The 20,784-nt window shown below is 43.2% G+C and overlaps 1 protein-coding gene across 1 annotated transcript in view; it reads left to right on the plus strand.

Annotated features, from left to right (window-relative positions):
- Positions 1 to 840: 840 nt before the first annotated feature.
- Positions 841 to 20,784, plus strand: part of pkd1b (polycystic kidney disease 1b) — a 51,371-nt gene continuing 31,427 nt past the window's right edge. The window contains exons 1-11 of the mRNA XM_079576817.1: positions 841 to 973; positions 4,421 to 4,598; positions 6,756 to 6,934; positions 8,069 to 8,187; positions 8,565 to 8,712; positions 11,517 to 11,782; positions 12,860 to 13,597; positions 15,528 to 15,659; positions 15,818 to 15,993; positions 16,146 to 16,273; positions 17,091 to 20,731. Coding sequence (XP_079432943.1) covers positions 922 to 973; positions 4,421 to 4,598; positions 6,756 to 6,934; positions 8,069 to 8,187; positions 8,565 to 8,712; positions 11,517 to 11,782; positions 12,860 to 13,597; positions 15,528 to 15,659; positions 15,818 to 15,993; positions 16,146 to 16,273; positions 17,091 to 20,731 — 5,757 coding nt within the window. The 5' untranslated portion in view covers positions 841 to 921. The remainder of the gene's footprint in view (positions 974 to 4,420; positions 4,599 to 6,755; positions 6,935 to 8,068; positions 8,188 to 8,564; positions 8,713 to 11,516; positions 11,783 to 12,859; positions 13,598 to 15,527; positions 15,660 to 15,817; positions 15,994 to 16,145; positions 16,274 to 17,090; positions 20,732 to 20,784) is intronic.

Here is a 20,784-nt window from a genome sequence, read left to right on the forward strand (position 1 = left end):
GCCCCATTTCTCAGTGAAAAAATCTTGTCAATTGCGTTGAGAGACCATCCATCCATCCATCCATCCATCCATCCATCCATCCATCCATCCATCCATCCATCCATCCATCATTTTCTTCCACTTGTCCGTTGCTGGGTCATCACATTGCACCAGCCCCTTATGGCTCCTCCTGCAGGTGGTGGGTCCACGGAAGAACTGCCTCATGATTCAAACTGGGCCTGTTGGTCTCTCATAAGGAGCTTCAGAACCGCTCTTTGTCTGACCCTTCACCTAGGACCTGTTTGCCCTGGGAGACCCTACCAGGGGCACGAAGCCCCCGACAACAGAGCTCCAGGATCATCCGGGTGCTCAAACCCCTCCACCAAGTTAAGGTGGCGGTTCCAGGAGGGGTACTCTCTTCCCAAGGAGTCTGCTTTGAAAAAACAGCTTCCATTTATCAACTTTCCTTGATAAAACTTCTCTTACATTACAAAGAGTGCTCTACATTCCAAGGACAGACCTGGGACTCGCTTGTGGCCCTTATGTACAGTATGGTTGCAGAGTGACAGTTTTCTAATCAGCAGCTGTTAAACCAATGACTGTTTTTCATCTGAGGTTTGTGTCTCCAGCACCATTGCATTGCGAGAGTGTTCTCATCACCCTGAATTCACAAAAGAGGACCTTAAGGACGTTTCTCTAGTGCACCCTGCTATTGACTTTTTTACCACATGCAAGTGCCGCTTCCCCCTGTTGCCCAGATACACTCAGGAGTCACACAAAGAAATGGCCTTTTCAACAACGGAGCGGCCGCCATAAGTCAAGCTGACCGACCCGGGGGGAGGAGAGACCAGGCCAGAGCCCACAGCGAGGGACACTTTCAGTCCTCTGCGGCGAGGGGGGGACGTGGTTCAGGACGCTCATGTTCAGGATGAGGTTGTGACGATGCAGACGGTACTGTGGGTGCTCTGTACAGTCGGGGCGGCTGTAGTGTCGGGTAAGTCTCCACACATCTCTCACACCAGAGCCGAAACTGGCAGATGTTCAGTGATCGGACGAACGAACATTTTCCTGAGCTGCTTTGAGCTTCTGAGCCGAAAGAAAAGAGTGGTTACATACCAGTCTGTACTGTAGTGTACACAGTGACTATAGCCCGACTTTAACCACTTCACTGAGTGCAGTTTCTCCAGTTCTGCTTTACCTAAATCTACTAGCTTCTTGACTCATTTGAAAGCTAAAGCTATTTTTGTCACTTTTCCATCACTTCTTTTGTCACTTTTTTGTTGCTCTTTTGTTGCATTTTCAACCTCATTTTTGTCTCGCTTTTGTTGCCATTTGGAATGTTTTTTTTGTAAGAAGCTTTTAGATTTGGGTAAAGCCAAACTGGAGAGAATGTGCTCAGTTCAGGTGGGGGTTAAGGCGTTAATACAGTGAGTGGGGATTAAATAAGTAAATCTCTATTGTCCATCTATATGATGGAGATGTTGTTTCATCAGGAACATGAGTCAGTGAACATCCCGCCTTTGCTCTGCCTGATCCCGTCAGACCTTTGAAGCTAAGCAGGAAGGGCCTGGTCGGTACTGGGATGGGAGGCTGTTTGGTAACACCAGGAAGCCGGGGCGAATGTAGTGAGTGAGTGAGTGGTTTGTGGTGGTCGGAGGGGCCGAGGGTGCAGACTGGTTGCCTCAATATACCGTCAGTCCACCCCAGGGCAGCTGTGGCTACAATTGTAGCTTACCGCCACAGAGTATGGTGTGAATGAATAATGCAAATGTGAAGCGTCATAATAATTATCAATTATAATTAATATTATTATTATTATTATTGGGCTGGTGCAATGTGATCTGGGCAACTCCAACAGCTGCCCCCACGACCCGGCAACGGACAAGTGGAAGAAAATGGATGGATGGATGGATGGATGGATGGATATTATTATTATTATTATTATTAGGGCTGAGTACAGAGGTTCAGGTGGTATTGGGTAAAAAAAACGAATAAAAACAGGTACTGTGTTCTTCAGTGGAGACCAAGTTTTGATGCTGTTGGTCCTGGGACAGCACTAAAGGAAGTGACTTTCAGCTCAAATAAATGAGCCTATTCTGTTTTATGAATCTAGACGACAAATGTTTTGATAAACAGTGACAATCTGGTCAATGTCGATATTGTACTTCACGCTTCTCTGAGGTTCATGCTAACTGTAGGGCCTTGACTCATCATTGTGAGCTGTATTCTCCAGTGGGATGGCCTTCTTTGTCCTCCATTGGTAAACCTGTTTTTATAAGGCCATGCTTGTGCCCTCGCACATCTGTAACTTCATCACATGGAGCCGAGCTGACTCTTACTGTGTTTTTGCCCGCTGTTCAGTTTGCTGTTCATGAACTGGGAAAACGGGCTTCTACACGGAACATGTTGCATGTGCAGTTTATCTCATCTGTTTGACAGGACCATGTACAGGAGTATTAATCAGCATATGAAAAGTACGTAACAATATTGTTACTGTATGTAACAATACAGTTCATAATATTTACAGACAGGGCTATTATACATTTTAATAAAAGGACATTTCATCAACGGGAAAACTTGTCCGTCTATAAAGTTTAGTTGTTGTTTTTTGTTGGTTTTCTTTAATACTGAAATGTCTGAGTTCCCAGAAAGTGTTTTGTCACATCCAGGCAAAATCTTTTGAATTCTTTGCATATTTTTACTGCGGTTGGAAGTTTGTTCCATTCTGAGATTGTTTTAAGTGAAATGCTAATTGTCTTAATGCTGTTTGCTGGTTCGGTGCATTGGCCTTCGACTGTTGACCTTGTTGTTCTGACTCTGATCAGAAGTTCACTGGACCAACCTTTTCAGTGGTGGAGGGGCCACATTATTAATAATCTTGAATTGTAACTTCAGATTGGTTAGCTTCATTCTGTTTTTCATCATCTGTGTGTCATTTTATTTTGTATATCTGTTTCTGCCTCTTGGCCAGGGCTCCCTTGAAAAAGAGAGTTTTTGATCTCAATGGGACTTCCCTGGTTAAATCAAGGTTAAATAACAAATCAAATAAATAGGTTTGGAATAAGCATCGTTCAGGTATCAATATTGTAAATGTAAAGTGAAAATACGAAGAAAGGAAAGAAAACGTGCTTGGTTAAAGTAGAGGTTAAGAGGTTAAAGTAACGCCCAAGCTGAGTTTGTTCTTTTCCTCAATAGAAACATGTCTGCAGGAGCACAAGCCGACAACAAGCTGGTCAGAAAGACTTCAACTGTATGTCACTGAGAAATGTCACTCTGGTACGTTCCTCAGTGACCAGAGAAATGTGCCCATGTGACTGGAAAAAAACCTGCTCAAAAAGGCCCGTTTGGATATTTTTCATGCATACAGTCAATATGGCACTTTGTTGTAAAACTATAAACTAATCCTCAACAAGTTCAGTCGATACAGACGGCTTCATACTCTAGAGAACGATGCTGAAGTTGTTACATTACATTCGTTTTGCTCAAAAGTGTCACGTTTCCATGGCGACGGTACCACCCTCAGCCCATTGTCCCTCGGCTGCCGGGCTCCCGTCGTCTCCTTGGCAACTCCGATGGCATCCACTGCATTGTCCTCGACGGGAGCTAAGTGCTCTGAAAGTAGCCCATCAGTGGTATTTGGAACAGTAAGGGCTGAAACACAGACACCGATTACGGAGCAGGACATTTGGATTTGTCTCATTTATCAACATCAAAGTTGTGTGACTGTCCCGTCATCTTAATTAGCACAAAACATCTTGTGTATGTTTTGGTGGTACCTGGGTAACTGTGTCCCAGACATGTAGACATAGTAAATAGTGGACTCCTTCAGCTCACTCCTCTCCGTTCACGTTAATGACAATCGTTCGAACGGGAGCCCATGATGGATTAACAGACTCCTCCTACCCTGTTCCTAAAAAGGACAAAAGGGCGGGATCTTCAGTCGTCACTGTGCCTTTTGCTCAGATGCTAAACGCCTGTCAATCAAGTTTAAAGTTTCTATAGTTTATTATTTATCTCAGTTATGTGTTGTTTTATGTTTCATGTTGCACAATCGATGGAGAAAAAAGAAAATGGTGGTTGGGAACCTGTTCATAACCATGGCCATAAAAACAACTCAAGTCAGGCCCTCATTAATATGCAAGAATTCTAAAATGTACTTTATGAAACTCCGCCTGGTTTCTTTAATTGTACCTAACCCAGCGCTATCACAGGGGGAATATCTAACTGTAGAAAGTTTAAAATGTGTGGAAACCAGGCTTTACAGTTGTTTAAAACGTGTTCAAAGTGCAATGCTTTCTAGTGCAAAACTAGCTTTTCTGCCGCTACTAGATGGAGGCACTGCAGCAATGGCAGCCCCCTGCATGGTGGTCTCCCAGACGTTTAGGTCACACACACTCATATGTCTTTGGCTGCATTGTATTGAAAGACTCTCTCCCTGCAGGGGGCGCTGATTGTCCACTGGGCGCCCGGACCCACCTGTCCTCGCTGCGCTGCCTGTGGCTGTCGCAGGGGCCCGCCGCTTGGCCTGAGGCGGTGGGCTCCTGCAGGCTTCAGGGAGGAGACGTGGCCAACGCTGGCGGCACCCAGCTGCAGACGTTCATTTCCCAATCCTTCCCCGTGTAAGTCGAATAATATGAAGGCATTGATGATGGGCGGGAGCGAGACAGAGCAGTGATCGAAGGACGGCGATACTCAACTCAAGGCTCAAGGACTTTACAAAACAAGAAGCGTGTGTTTAAAGACGGAAAAAAGCAACAAAATGCAAATACAGTTAGCTTTTAGTGAGGAGTGCAGCTGAACGGACCTGTTTTCAGCCTGGATTTGAAACTATGTCAGAGTTGAGTGCCGGTTTCACAAACAGCAACACAGCTCCACCACGTTTAGGGCTTACCCTGAGGTCTAAACTTGTATTTCCTAATCCAAATCACTCGATGCGATCCTAAACTTGAAAGCTTGAAAACGTGAAAAATATAGAAGTAGACAGAGGAATAGAGTGGATCACAACATACATGCCCAGAAGTTCTCATTTCTTCGACAAAGACTGGGATACGTTCCAAAAATAATCTCATTTGTGCTTCTTCTCACAGCTATGATTTACAATAAATACTGTATTTACCTTTAGATTATATTAGAATTATATCTCACAAAAATGCCACAGCATAAAGTTCAAGACAAAATGTGTATAATAAAGCTAAAAAAAAATAGTCTGTATAGTAATGGCAGTGCATAATAAGAGATTATAATGGAAGTCAATTGGACAAAAAATTTACTTTATAAGGTAGAGAGTGAGTTGTTTTTTTTTGGTTCAATTTTAGTTTTAGTCTTCTGAAGTCTTTAGAAAAAGCACAATAAATTTACCAACAAACATCCAATTATGAGCAACCCGGCTCTAGAAAGAACCAATTTAGAGCAAAAAATACAAACCAAAAGCCATCAAAGGGTGTCAGGACTAGGGCCTATAGGGTTAAAGGCACACTGCGTAACATTTATGCTGTTGCTAGATTATGCTCCTAAAGACCAGCCAGACACTAGTGATGGGCAGATGATTCCTCAAAGTGAATCACTCACTTTCATAATTGTGTCACACTGTCTCACACTGTGTTGGCAGGCTTATAGGCGCCATCTGGTGGTGAAAAAACAAAGCAGCAGTGAACTCGACACTGACTGAGCCCATTTGTTCTCGTTCAGAAATGTGAACCAAATAGTCGGGATTGAGCTGTTTCGCTGAGACTGTTTAGCTGAGAAGGATCATTTAGAAAGAGACTATTTATAACATAATGAGAATAGAAACAAATGAATGAGAATTAATGATGACGCATTAGTGATACAACTATCTAAAAGTCAGTGACCAAGATTTAATAAAGAATAGTGCTTTTGACAATGAAGAGGGAGCGGAGTCGGGGGCAAAGCTCTCGATTTACCGATCGATCTATGTTCCCGCCCTCACCTATGGTCATGAGATCTGGGTAATGACCGAAAGGACAAGATCACGAATACAAGCGGCCGAAATGAGTTTCCTTCGCAGGGTGGCTGGGCGCACCCTTCGAGATCGGGTGAGGAGCTCAGTTACCCGGGAGGAGCTCGGAGTAGAGTTGCTGCTCCTTCACGTCGAGTGTTCCGGATGTTCCAGGCATGTCCTATTGGGAGGAGGCCTCGTGGAAGGCCCAGGACACGCTGGTGGGACTATGTCTCCGAGCTGGAGATGGATGGATGGATGGATGGATGGATGGATGGATGGATGGATGGATGGATGGATGGATGGATGGATGACAATAATATGACACCATGTATCTATGATTTTGCGTTGCACTGCAATATGGACATGAAAGAGCAGAAAAGAGATGGTTCTTGTGCTCATCATTTTGTTATCAGGGCAGATTCGCCTGGTGCCCAAAGACAAGATAAGATAAGATAAGTTAAGCCTTTATTGATCTCACAATGGAGAAATTCACTCGTTACATTCAGCTCTCAAGAACAATAATCAGGGTGTGCAGAATAAACAGAAAGTGTGCAAATAATTTGATAGTAAATAGAGAAGATGTCTCTCTATACCTGCTTTCTGTGTTTGATACGTGCATCGATACCTCGGCTTATTTAGCCCATCAATACTAGACACAGAAAAGTCTATTTCCACAGAGGGTAATCAAAGAATGGATTTGGACCTGTTTGAGTCTCATCATTGGCTTTAGTTGAACACGGTTTCAAACATCTGTCACGTTGCACCAAAATGCTGGTGGCAGTTCTGCACGACGAGCTTACAGTGTTCCTTTCTACAGAGAAGGGAGTGAGTGGATATGGGTGAGGAGCACTCGGGGGGGCACCACTCCACCCTGGCAGGACGGACGCAGACACCGAGCAGGAGCGTGTGTGCAAATGACTCTGGGGACCCTGCAGGAGTCCAGGACGTCTGCGTGTGACGGACAGTACCGCTTCCTCTGTGAGAAAACCGTCACAGGTGAGACGGAACCTCTCTGAACCTGCTCAATACATGCAAAATAGAAATAGTTTCATTCAAATTAATATATTGGTCAAATCGAGTTTCTGTATTTTCAGACTGACCATTATATATTAATTATACATATAATAATAATGAAATCAATCAATAATGTACTAATCCAAGTATATTGGTACCGATACTGGTCATTTTATATGGGTGAATGTATTTCAATCAATATACATTTCTCAAACTGTTTTTTACCTATGATAATAGGTAAATTAAAATTATATTACTTTAACTGGTTAATTAAACAATGTTAATGTGAAATTAAATACATAAACAAAGTTTAAAATTAATACTTTAATGACAAACAGAATGTAAAGCAGAATGATTTGGCTGGCTTAGTTCATCCTCTGCTGCTGTGGACCGTTTTGGCTATCGGTATCGATACTTCAAAAGTACGTCAAAAACCTGCTGTAAAGATGACGGAATAAGTTGTGACTGAACTCAATCAATGCGCGTAGGGAGGCATAGAGTGACCCGCCCCAACCCACCCCGCGATCAAAGGAGAATTTCACTACCTGACCCGAACCGCAGGCAGCCCGCGGGGTCTGCAGTGGAACCCGCAACCCGCACATCACTAGTGCACACTGTTTGCAAAATGAATGGAAATAATGAAGCAGAAAGAGGACATTATACTATTTGGACATGAGGCTAATCGATTTCTTTCCTAAACGTCACTGTGGTGCATGTCAAAGATGACAGAAAATGACTGGGCCAAGGTCCTGCAGTACAGACTGACAGAGGGGTAATGGTAAACCCAACCAGAGCAGAGGTTTCTCCAGTTTCTCGGTGGACCAGAGCATAATTTAAACTGTAGAAAAAGCATCCTAAAAACCCAGTACCTGGGATAATGTCACTTGAGTACTGTGAGTACCGAGTAACTGTTTGAGTAAAAGTCTGATTTCTGTTTCAGTCGTGACATAAATGATGAAAAACAAAGACAGAAATGGCGGATAAATCCTAGTATTACCTAGTATTAAAAAAGTTTTTCTTCTATAGAATAGAATACATGAAGCACAAACCACACAAACAAGATCACAGATACTTCATTATAATGTTGCAAATACACTGTAACTGTGCTTTGTGCAGATCTGTTACCCTCTGCAGACAGCTTCCTGACCGGAGTGGTCCTCATGAGTGCCGTCCACCCTCGGAGACAAGTCCAGGTCCTTCCAAGGCCTCCAGACGTGGGGCCACAGACTGTGGAGGTTAGCACTATTGCTCACATAGAGGCAATTGTACTTACTGGAGTTTAAAAACAATACAAATACAAATATGGTGATTCATGACTTTTAAATTAAACCTCACAGTATGCATTCATCTCAAAATAATCTACACTTCATTCCTCAAAGTCCTAACACACACCTGTCCATTTCAATTTTCACATTTAATATAAAAAACTTACATTTAAAAACAAATGAATTCCTAATCTCTAAATAGTTTCTCTCACACTTTCTGGCAATGTAATAAAACCATGAATTGTAAAAGTGTGTCTTTCCCCCTCACCGTGCGATCACTGGGATTGACTGTACGTTTCGTCTTCCAGTGCCCTTCCCTGTTCAGAGCGCTTGTTTTGCTCCCTCAGATGCAGCTGTTCCCCGGCCTGTGGTTCAGTCACGCTGGGCAGCTCTCCTCTGTGGAGATGGTGGTCCAGCCCAGTGCAGAGCTCACACAGGCGCGAGTGCAGATCCTGCGGCCCTACTGCAGCCCCGACCTGCACCTCGTTCCACCGGGTATGGCCGTGTTCGGACTTATTACTGCTCAGGAACAACTCAAAACAATACTCATGAGATCAACAGAATACAGAGGCGAGAAAAAGTGAGTACACCGTCTGGAATTTCTCACATTTCTGACTTAATTGATCACTAAATGTGGTCTGAACTACATCAAAGTCACAGGAATGATTAAACAGTGTCTGCTTAACCCCGTACCTCCCACCTGAACCGAGCACATTTTCTCCAGTTTGGCTTTACCCCAGTCCAAAGGCTTCTGGGAAAAAGCTGTGAAAATAGCAACAAAACTGAGACGAAAACAATGATGGAAATGTGACAAAAAAGTGAGAAAACTTTGACAAAAAAGTGACGAAAAATTGATGAAAAAGTGGCAAAAATGTCACAAGAAATTGACCAAAAATTGAAGAAAAAATTACAAAAATGTGACAAAATGTGACAAAAATGTGATAAAAAATTGACGATAAAATGCCAAAAATGTGACAAAAAATGTGATAAAAAATTACAAAAATGTGATAAAAATAAAAATACAAAAATATAAAAAATTGACGATAAAATGACAAAAATGTGACAAAAAATGACCAAAAAAATGACAAAAAAGTTACAAAAATGAGTTGAACACCCAACAAAAACAATGATGGAAAAAAAATCTGATGACGTGAGGAAAAAGATCCTCTCGGTTCAGGCGGGAGTTAAGAGGTTAAACTAATACACCCAAACACCCAAATATTTACATTGTATCATGTTTTTTGGCAATAACATGTTAACATTCACAAGATGGCGTGGAATAAGTAGTACACCGTTAGATTCAATAGCTGGTTGACCCTCCTTTGGCAGCGATAACTTCATCCAGACGTTTCCTGTAGCTGCAGATTAGCTTTGCATAATGATCAGGATGAATCTTGGACCATTCGTCTTTACAAAACAGTTCAGCGAGATTCCTCAGATGTCTGGTGTGAATGTTTTTTTTGAGGTCATGCTACAACATCTCAATCGGGTTGAGGTCAGGACTTTGACAGGGCCATTCCCGGAACGCATATTTTATTATTCTGAAACCATTGTGAAGTGGATTTGCTTTTGTGCTTTGGGTCATTGTCTTGTTGCAGCTCTATCCTCTGTTGAGCTTCAGATGTTGGACAGATGGCCTCAAGCTTTTCTGCAAAAATATCTTCATAAACTGGTGAATTCATTTTTTTCCATTGATGACAGTAAGTTGTCCAGGCCCTGAGGCAACAAAACAGCCCCACACTATGACTCTCCTGCTCATGTTGGTGTGCTGCTCCATTTTTCCTCTGTGCATGACGTTGATTGTTCCTCCCAAACTATTCACCTTTGGGTTCATCAAACCACAGAATGTTTTGCAGTGGCGCTGTGGTGCATTTCGCAAACTTGTCGACATGCAGAAATTGTTCTTAGCCTGGCCTTAGCCATCCGTAAACTCCGGTCAATTATAATTTCCCTACTTGTACGTCTGGGCTTGATCTCAGTGGCTGCGTTACATCGGTTGACTTTCTAACTACCAGCGATCGGGGGAGGCGGGGCTTGTAGGTGACGTCAAGCATTTGCGCCGATTTACGGGTTGTAGTTTGGCAATGGCGGCGGATACGAAAGAAATGGAAGCTCCTCAATCCGTCCTGGCTCAGCTCCCAAATATCCAGAAATTTAAATTGAAGCCTTGGAATGTGCAAGGAATGTCCCCAAGAGTTATGATAGAGTTATGATAGAGCTATGATAGAGTTATGACAGAGTTATGATAGAGTTATGACAGAGTTATGATAGAGCTGCTTCACTCACTGGGGCGTACACATACTGTACGTCACGACCAAATGCAAGCGAAAATCAGATCCAGTCGTTTTAAAGGAGTTCCCCCCTCCCACCTGATAACAGAGCTCAACTGAGAAGTTCCAGACCCTTGTACGAAAAGCAGTAAGTACAAAGGTAAAACCAGGCTATGGCCTTCCCCTATGTCCCCCATTCTTGTTCAATGTTTTGTATATTGTAGATATGTCACAGATGTTGGCCTGTGCCAGTGATTTCTGTAAGTCTTTAGCTGACACTCTAGGGTTCTTTTCTACCTCATTGAATATTCTGCACTGTGCTCTTGGAGTCATCTTTACAGGGCGACCACTCCTTGGAAGTGAAGCAACAGTGACGCCAAACTGTCTCCATTTATAGATCATTTTTCTAACCGTGGATTTCAAGACTTTTAGAGATGGTTCCGTAACCTTTTCCACCTTTATACAGATCAATAATTCTTAATCGTAGGTCTTCAGAGAGCTCTTTGAAGTGAGGCATGGTGCACATCTTGCTCAACCAGAGACAATACTTACCTAGTGTGTGTTTTCAGCTTTAAGCCTCACCTCAGTGATTGGACTTCAGTTTGGCTCACACCTGAGTCTAAATGTCTGCATACATTTGTCTAATTTGCTCTTTTTATATTTTGCCAGGTGGTGTACTTACTTATTCCACGCTCTCCTGTGAATGTGAACATGTTTGGGTGGTATTAGTTCAGGCAGACACTGTTTAATCATTCCTGTGATTTTGATGAAGATCAGACCACACTGAGTGACCAATTTAGGCAGAAATGTGAGAAACGATGTACATGCTTTTTCTCGCCACTGTATTTGGACAATAGTTTGGACTATACTAGTCTGCGTGTGGAAATGGATGAGCCTTAACCACGTTACTCACCTGTTGAAGGTTTTGCGAGTCACGGTGAATATAGAGAAATAAAGGAATGCAATCAATTTCTACAAAAAGTGATTATAAATCCCATCTAAAATAAACGTGTGGTTCTGTGTCTCCAGGCTGCGTCTCTCTGCTTAACCCCTTCAGCGCCTGCTCGGCCGTGCCTCTCTGCAACACCACGGGCGGATGTGGCCCGGCTCTGCACTGGTGCCCCCTGCTGGAGACCTGTGTCCCCAGCACCCGCCCCTGTAGTGCCTACGACCCAGCGGCACAAGCACGAGGGTTCACCGTCCCACCCAGACACGGCCCAGGCACTCCCTTCTATCACGTGGCCGCTGACCTCCCGCTGACCATAACCCCCAGCCAAGAACAAACTGCAGTCACTGTGAGTATGCATTTGGAAAACATCCTTCTTGTTCTAGAAGTTATACGCTCACAGAAACCCATGAATTCATCATTCCCATAAACCTTGATTCATGAAACACGGTGGTTCATTTGGCAAAGCCTTCTTAATTTTGCCCGTCACTACAGCTGCTCAATTCTTCACAAAAACAGATGACATTATGAGACTTCTCTAAAGTTTGTGACAAGAATTCCCATCCATTCTGAGTGTTTATCTACCTGGATGTGTGAACATTCTCTTTGAATGAAATCCAAATGTGGGCATCTGGAAGCACCTGTGCAACACCTGTGCACTTTTGAGTTGGGCCCAACCGATATAGATTTTTGGGGTCCGATACCGATATGAAGGTAAGGCATGGCTGATACCCCACATGTTCAGTCATTTTTTTAACCTCTCAAATAGCCTATAGTTAAACATTTATTATTATAGGAAATGTTTCAATCACAGATATAGACATACAGTATATCTCGAGGTCGAGTTGATGCAGATACAGAATGCTCCGCTGATATTTTTGGCAACATTTTTAATAATGTCTGGTCTATAATCCTGTGTATGAAGCCGTGTTGAACGGTGACAGCAGGGGGCATAGGGTTGATTTATTCAGGATTTTCATGTTTAGTAGGGACTTCAGAGGGAGATTCCAAAACATAAAAACGGTAAGTCGGTAGGTACAAACTTGTGACTGATTTCCACCGCGACGTTTTCATAAGTTTTTAAAGTTTTTTTTTTTCAGTGCAACAAATGGGAAATGTCGGTCACATTCGATTCCAGAGATATCGCCTTTTATTATTGTATTGTATAATATTGCAAAATACCCAAATATCGGCCTGATATATCGGCCGGCCCTTACTTTTGAATGTTGTCTCCATCCACTTTAAAACTTTTAAACAACTTTGGTGTCAGAGAAGAGACTTGGTAAGTCTTGAAAAGTGAGATTCATTGACCTTTGAATCTTGATTTGCAAATAGAAAATGACAAATCTATGTACAGTTGCAAAAAAACAAATGATTCAAAAATGGCCACAAAATTTCACATCTCTACAATGTTTTTTTTCCACAGGTGCTTCTTCCCTCCAAACCTATCATGGTGTACCCGGACGACATCGTGGCCTTCCAACACACCCGTGCATCCGGAACATTCCTCCACTGCCACGCCCCCATGTCCCCCGCGGACGCCGCCTGGCGCCAAAGCTACCTCTCCCTCAGCGGGCCGGAGTGGGGCGGCTGGCGAGACGGCGCCCTCACGTCCCTCCCCAGTGGATCGCGATGGGTGGACGGAGTTGTCTGCGACTATAAGATGACCTACGTGGACCCGCTTCACCGTGCGACAGAGTTTAGCGACACCTTTGGCTCCGTAGAAACCACGACATCAGATATCCCCAGCCCCTCTCCGAGTCTGAGGCCAAAACTTGGGTTAACCGTAATCCATCCGGTGCCCGACGAAAACAAGGTTCACGTTCAGATTAATGTCCCGATCCGCGTGGTGGTGAAAACTGAATATGGAGATGGCGCTAAGAGCTTATGGTCCGGCCCGGTGCTCCAGTCTGATGGGGCCTTTTCGCCGCTTTGTCCCAAAGAAGTGGCACAAACCTCGCCCGGTTGCGTCGAAACCAAAGATGTTTGGTTTTCCTCCACCACTTTGCTGGTGCGTTCGGTGGGAGAGCAGACTCTGAGTGTGACGGTGGTGCATTCCAGGACCTGGGAAAGATTGGATTTGAAGGTGTTGGGGTATGAAGCGGTGACTGGGCTGACCGTTGAACCACGAGGGTGCACAAGGATCATTGTGGATGCTGCACAGGTGAATTACGCTGTTCAAAATGTACAGTTGTGGACCATTTGAAATGTACGTGAATTTTTATACTGTTTTAATTCCTCTGAATATTTGAAGGCTTTGAAATGTACACTAATCCATCCATCTCATCCATCCATTTTCTTCCACTTGTCCGTTGCCGGGTCATGGGGGCAGCCGTTGGAGCTGCCCAAATCACATTGCACCGGCCCCTTATGGCTCCTCCTGCAGGTGGTGGGTCCACGGGAGGACGGCCTCGCGATTAACCGGGCCTGTTGGTCTCTCATAAGGGGCTTCTGAACCGCTCTTTGTCTAACCCGCCACCTAGGACCTGTTTGCCATGGGAGACCCTAACAGAGCCCCCAGGATGATTCAGGTGCTCAAACCCCTCCACCACTAAGGTGGCGGTTCCAGGAGGGATATACACTAATCATGTTTTATAAAAAGAAATAAGAAACAGACCAGATAATGATTGTCTATTTATTTCATCATTGACATTGATATTCAACATCACTGTGACTCCTAAAGAGAGCACCTCTATATCACGACACAACACAACATTTATCAGTCCGATAAAAGCCTATCGCCAAATAAGGATTCAGTGGCAGAGAAATGAGAGTTGCAATGCTGCACTGATTTAACGGAGTTTTCTTGACTTTGTGCTAACTGTTGGTCAAAACGTCATGAAATCATGCAGGGAGTGCTTATGGAACAGAAAATGTCAACCTCATCCAGGAGGTTCATCTTGTAGATTTAAAACGATGCAACTTGACTTGAGACGTCAACGTCTTTCTCTATCCGGAGAGCATCCTCAAGGTGAACAAACCTCCTGACCGCACGGATCTCTGGCCTCCTCCGCTACTCTCTCAAACAACTGGAAGTTCACCATCCACAGCCAACACAGCTGCACCCCAGGGACATGATCTGAAAACTGTCATGAGGATGCTCTCCAGATAGAGAGTGAAACATTGGCTTATGTCCCCCCAAAAAACTACAGGCCGAGAATGGGACTTAAAGGGATATTTCAGGATTTTTGACATAGGGCCTCATTTCCTTGTGTTGCCGAGTGTTGCTGATACCTGGAGATATTTTTTTTGTAATTCATGCAGTTCTTATGTTTGAAGAGTTTCGTGGCGCTAGGCTAATGCTAATATCAGCTCGCCTGCATTAAAAACAGTGTGACCCGCTCCACAGAGCACCTGAGGCAAATCACTTATAACACCAGACTAACCATATAAATGTCTGTGTCGATAGAGTAATTTTAACCATTTTGCATTTAAAATACCTTATATTTGAGCAGCATCTGCTTCGTGTTTGTATAAACTACACAGCGGCGGAGTGATCTGCTAGAAAATAGTCCCTCAAAATGCGATCATTCATGTGATGCAAGGTCAGTTATATTCCAAAAATGATTCTATCAACACAGACATTTATATGGTTAGTCTGGTGTTATAAGTGATTTGCCTCAGGTGCTCTGTGGAGCGGGTCACACTGTTTTTAATGCAGGCTAGCTGATACCATAGAAATGCGCTAGCCCTGCACTAGCCTAGCACCATGAAACTCTTCTCCAGGTATCAGCAACACTCTGGATAACTAGGATATGAGGCCCTTTGTCAAAAATCCTAAAATATCCCTTTAAGTAGATGTGTTCTTTTGATATACTATGATCTAAAGTCTCCCAATGAAAGGCTGAATTAAGATATATGACACATTTGTATCTTTCATTTGCATGTGTCAAAATGTTGTCTTTTTCTTTTAATCTACTTTATGCATGCCCTTATAATCTTATAGTTTTAAAGTTTTTTTGTATAGTTTATTATTTATCTAGCTTTAATATATGTTTTTTGTTTCTTGTTGCACGATTGAACAGAAGAAAATCCCCAGATTGTGAACCTGTTCACTAACAATGGCAATAAAAACGATTCTGATTCTTACGCAGACGTTTTCAGCAAGACTAGAGAGTGGTACCTCTGTCCAGTTCACATGGGCGATGGATGACCAGCTCAGCTTCACTCACCAAGAACCACTTTACCACGTCACCCTGAAGGAAGTGGCTCGGCACACACTCACAGTAAGACTATAGTCATTGTAACGCCTTTATTTCCATTTTATTTTACCACACATTCGGTTTTAGGCTGTGTTTGCCAAAAAAAAACATGTAAATCTCCAAAGTATCTCAAACTGGTCACACTGTGATTTTTCTTTGTCGGCTTGATATTCGTGCACCAGGTGACGGCGTCTAATCCCGTGAGCTCACAGACCGCCTCCCTTGTCCTGACTGCGGATGAGGGCTTCCCCTTGTCACAGCCTGAGTTCCTGTATTCCACTGGGGTCGCTGTTGTCGGCTCCACACAACGTTTCTCTCTCAGGGTCAAGGCGGATGTCTCCCTGCCGGTCACATTCAAGTACATTTATTTTAGAGTCCCTACACATTTATAATCAAGTTAAAATTTCCCTGTCACGATTGACTAGGAATTACACTTAACTTTCATTTGAATATGTATGTCCCAAAGCCTGTCCTCCCTGTTTAGTCACAATGGTTATTTTGAATGTTAAGGTGGGATTTGGGCAGCAGTAAAACCCACCACCGCTCTGCCCTGTGTGAGACAGACGAGGGGCTGGTGGACCGTGGAGTTAAACACACGTATGTCCAGGACTCGGTCAGCTACTCCTTCAATGAGCCAGGTCAGAGGATTGACAATAGCATCACCTTGTAGACATTATTCTATGACTATATTACCTTAAAACAGTGGTTCCCAAACTGTGGAGGGTTCCCCAGGGGCGCCACAAAGACATTTTGGAGGGAAAAAATATATTGTCCACAATCTGGTAGAAATTGACCTATGGAATATGCAATTATACAGACGGAAGTGCTTTCAAATTCAGACGCGCATGTACTTGTTTTGGATCTAAATGCTTTCTACTCCAGAACCGAACGCCAAGAGCTTTCAACCCGAGTGCGTAAAACTCCACGGAGACCGGCAGTGCGACTGAGGCTGTGCGTCACGAACAGCACCAACGTTTGATCAGAAAAGAACAGCGTGGAAGACGAGGCAGAAGTAGACGGCGTAGCCATAGCTAGGCTAGCAGGCTATGCTAGTTAGCAAGCTACTGCGCTAAAGCGAAGAGGAAGTAAGGCTTTAATCCATGCAGAAGTGTTGGATCAAGCGGAGCCAGGAATAGGCTCTGTGACGTTATTGGGCCAAATTAGATCTACAAATGGACAATACAGCTGCGTTTGATACATGCATTAGCACCTGTAGCACTGAATAAAACTGACATTTTATTAGATGTGTCATATATTAGCAGACAGTGTTATAATCACATCCAAGTAGGGGGTACACGATTGGTCACCTAAAGCCTCAGGGGGTACACGGCTCAGTGGTTTGGGAACCACTGCTGTAATAGAAAGAATATCAGTAAGCGTTTTATTTTGTAATTTACTGTAATATGAGTGCTCTCTGTTTTTCTCTTATGGAATGCTGTTTTTTTTTCCATCAAGGTGACTTCACACTGACAGTACAAGTTACAAGCCAACAGTCAAAATTGGATGTTTCAAAGAAGATAAGCATTCGCCAGAAGCTACTTCAGATCATTGCATCTTCTTTGCCGGTTGTGCCACTTGTAAACCAGACTGTCCTTCTGGAAGCTTCCACTGAGCCTTATTCTATCAATAATATATACACTTGGGATTTTGGGGACAGCTCCCGTGCAGTACAAGACAGCAAAATAACCCACAATTTTGGCTCTCCTGGGGCGCATAACATAACCATATCTGCCAATAATAGCATTTCGATTGTGTCTTCATGGATATTGGTGGAAGTTATGGAGAAAATTACTGGATTAACAATCCGCCACAATGGACCTACTGAGGTTAACTCGCCGATGGATTTCAAAGCAAAAGTAGCTACAGGTAAAGACCTCATTTGGAAGTACGACTTCGGTGATGGGTCATACCAAGAAAACCTTACGAACGGTTCCACTTTCCATAACTACAGATCGCCAGGGAACTATACTGTTAGCATCACAGTCTCTAATTCTGTCAGTGAACTTTTCCTTTCTACTGCTGTGGAGGTCTACAAGCTTGAAATCAGTGGATTTTTGCCAACTGGATGTGTACTTGCTGGACAAAACATCCATCTTACTGCTTTGGTGAATGGAAACATTTCTACTTTGACCTTTCATTGGTTATTCGGAGATGGTGCGCCTTTAAAAGTTGTCACTGGGAACTCAACGACTCGGCATGTATTCAAAACACAAGGATTCTATCATTTAAATCTTACAGCCATTAGTGCTGTTACAAGACTGTCATATAGTGCAAGATTATGTGTTGAACGCTTGATCGCTAATGTAGCTATAAAGCTAAAGAAAGATGCTGTGGCAGTTGGGGAAGAGGCTTGTTTTGAGGCGTTAGTTGATCCCGATTTCCCAACTGGCTTGCACTTTGAGTGGACGGTCAGCTCTGTTACTACCACAACGGAATCCAAAGAAAAATGTGTTGTTTTCAATGAAGAGGGTTTTCAAGAAATCGAGGTCATGGCTAGCAATAGTGTTAGCAACCGAACGGCTAAGGCTTGGGTCACCGTTCAAAAGCCCGTTGAGAAATTGTTGGTGCAACATGGCAGCCCAAATTCAACATTAATAGTCCACACAGAGATGCAGTTTTGGATTACAAATTGCGATGGGAGCAATGTCACCATTCTGTGGGACTTTGGAGACGGTTCGGCAATAGAAAGTGGCAAAAACGTTTCTCATGTTTTTGCATCTACTGGCCAGTACACTGTCAAAGCAACTGCATATAACTTGGTCAGTCAAGAGTCGGTAAGTGTCCAAGTTAGCCTCTTGCCTCCAGTTTCAGGTTTATCCATTCATACTGCAGAAAGCTATGTAGCAACAGGGGAACTGACCGTCTTCAAAGCAGTTAGCAGTTCCATAAGTAGCACCAATTATTACTGGACTGTGGTTGGCGTAACTCTCCCAATGCAAGGAACTTACGAGTTTAAATTCACGTTTACTAATCCAGCAGCGTATCTTGTCAAAGTTGTTGCACAGAATTTGATGGGTACAAGAGAAGCGGCCATTACCATCAATGTTTTAGAAAGAATTGAGGATCTTGAGATCGGTTGTGCGAGCTTGACAGAATTCAAGTACATACCAGCTCATGAAAAAGTGCAGTTTGATGCTTTTGCCAGCCGAGGTTCCAATATTACTTATCATTGGCTTGTTATTCAAAATGGAGAAAGTTCAAGAGTCAAAGCAGAGGGAGACATTTTTCATTTGACGATGGAAAGGGCGGGAGAAATTGTAATCAAGCTAACAGCTACAAATAAGATAGGAAAGGCTACTAGCAGTATTTCTGTTGTAGCAATGGAGCGTGTACGCATTGCCAACATGGATGCCAAAAAAGTCTTTGCACCATTTGGAGAGTTGGTCAATATTTCTGTTTCTGTACTTGCAGGTTCTGACTTGCACTTCTCTTGGTATATGAATTCAGATTCAGCTCCAATCCAGACGTACGTTCCGTTTCTCCTTCACAATTGTACAAAGGTTGGTGTTGTTAGCATTGTAGTTTCTGTTGAAAATGTCCTCAGCCAAAGTAATGTCTCTCAACTGTTAGTTGTCCAAGAGGAAATTCAAGATGTTGGCTTTACAGTTGAAGGGAAGATGGCACCATTTTATGTGAAAACAGATGATACTGTTTCATTTAGTGGACACATAAAGAAAGGTAGCGATCTGCATTGGCTTTGGAAAATCCAAGATTATAGTTCCAAGCATGAATATTCCTCTAATGAGACATTTACACACACTTTCCACACAGAAGGCACCTATGTGTTAGCTTTAAATGTTTCCAATGAGCTTAGTTGGGAGATGGTCATAAACAATGTGACAGTACAAGATGGAATTGAAGGACTTGTGCTAAATGCTAGCAAATCTACATTTTGCAGGGCTGAAGAGGTCACTTTTACCCCAACTATTTTGCAAGGAACCAATGTAAGCTATGCTATTGCATTCAGAAGCAAAGGTGTCATTCAGACATATGATTTTGTTGAAGAGTTTACCATATCTAGCCTTGCAATTGGGAAACATTTAGTTACAATAAAAGCTTGGAACCTGGTAAGTATTGCTGAGGTATCAGCTACCTTTGTAGTGATTGAGCAAATTCAAGGTCTGCGAATTGCAAACTGCTGTTTGTCTTCTCTAGAAGCTTTTAAAGATATTGTTTTTATGGCAAATGTTGATAATATGTTCTCAGTAAACTACATTTGGACATTTGAAATGGAAGGATACAAGCAAGCGAGATTATTGGGTCAAAAAGTTTTCTACAATGCACCAAATGCTGGCATTTTGAGGGTAACAGTAGAGGCTAGTAATGGCGGCTGCTCTGTGACGCTTACCAAAGATGCTAACGTTGAATTTCCAGTGAATATTGTTGAGCTTAGCTGTGATTTTGAAAGAGTTTTTCTGAATTACATGACCAGTTTTTCGGCAAAAGCAAATGGGAGTAATCTGAAATATCAATGGGACTTTGGAGACCTGACAAAACCTGTGCTAATGAACAAAGTTAGCAAAGTCAATCATACATACGACAAGGCGGGAAATTATGTTGTTACAGTTACAGTAGTCAACAATGTTAGTAAAGCCTCCAAGCAGCTGATCGTGGAAGTGGGGAAGATTGAATGTTCAAGTCCTCAAGTGTCTATAGTCCCAAGTCAGAAAACTATTATCAAGTCAAGACTGAGTTACTTTGAAGCAATCGTACGGAACAATTGCTCTGCTTACAAGACTGGTTACGCATGGGACATTTTTGCCTGTCCCAATTTGCATTCTACGGGAAAAAGAATGAACTTCCAAACCAACATGGATGCTACTTCACCTTTCTTGAAGCTTCCGAAGAATTCCCTGGATGTGGGCCAGTATTGCTTGGTCTTTACTGTTTCCCTAAAAGGGACTCCAATGCATGTCCAACAAAATGCCACCATCACAGTGGTCCATTCGACGTTAGTGGCTGCCATTCAGGGGGGCTCCAACAGAGTGTGGCCTAGTAACCAAGACCTCATCCTGGATGGAGCCAAGTCCCAAGACCCGGACACGGAGCAGGCCGTGGAGAATGAACTGGAGTATGACTGGACCATCCACTCTGAGGTACTATTCTGATATACTGTAAGCACTCCACAAGTAACATTATTTTACGCATG

Source organism: Gobius niger (genome assembly GCF_951799975.1).
Source record: "Gobius niger genome assembly, chromosome: 19".
Taxonomy (NCBI): Eukaryota; Metazoa; Chordata; class Actinopteri; order Gobiiformes; family Gobiidae; genus Gobius; species Gobius niger.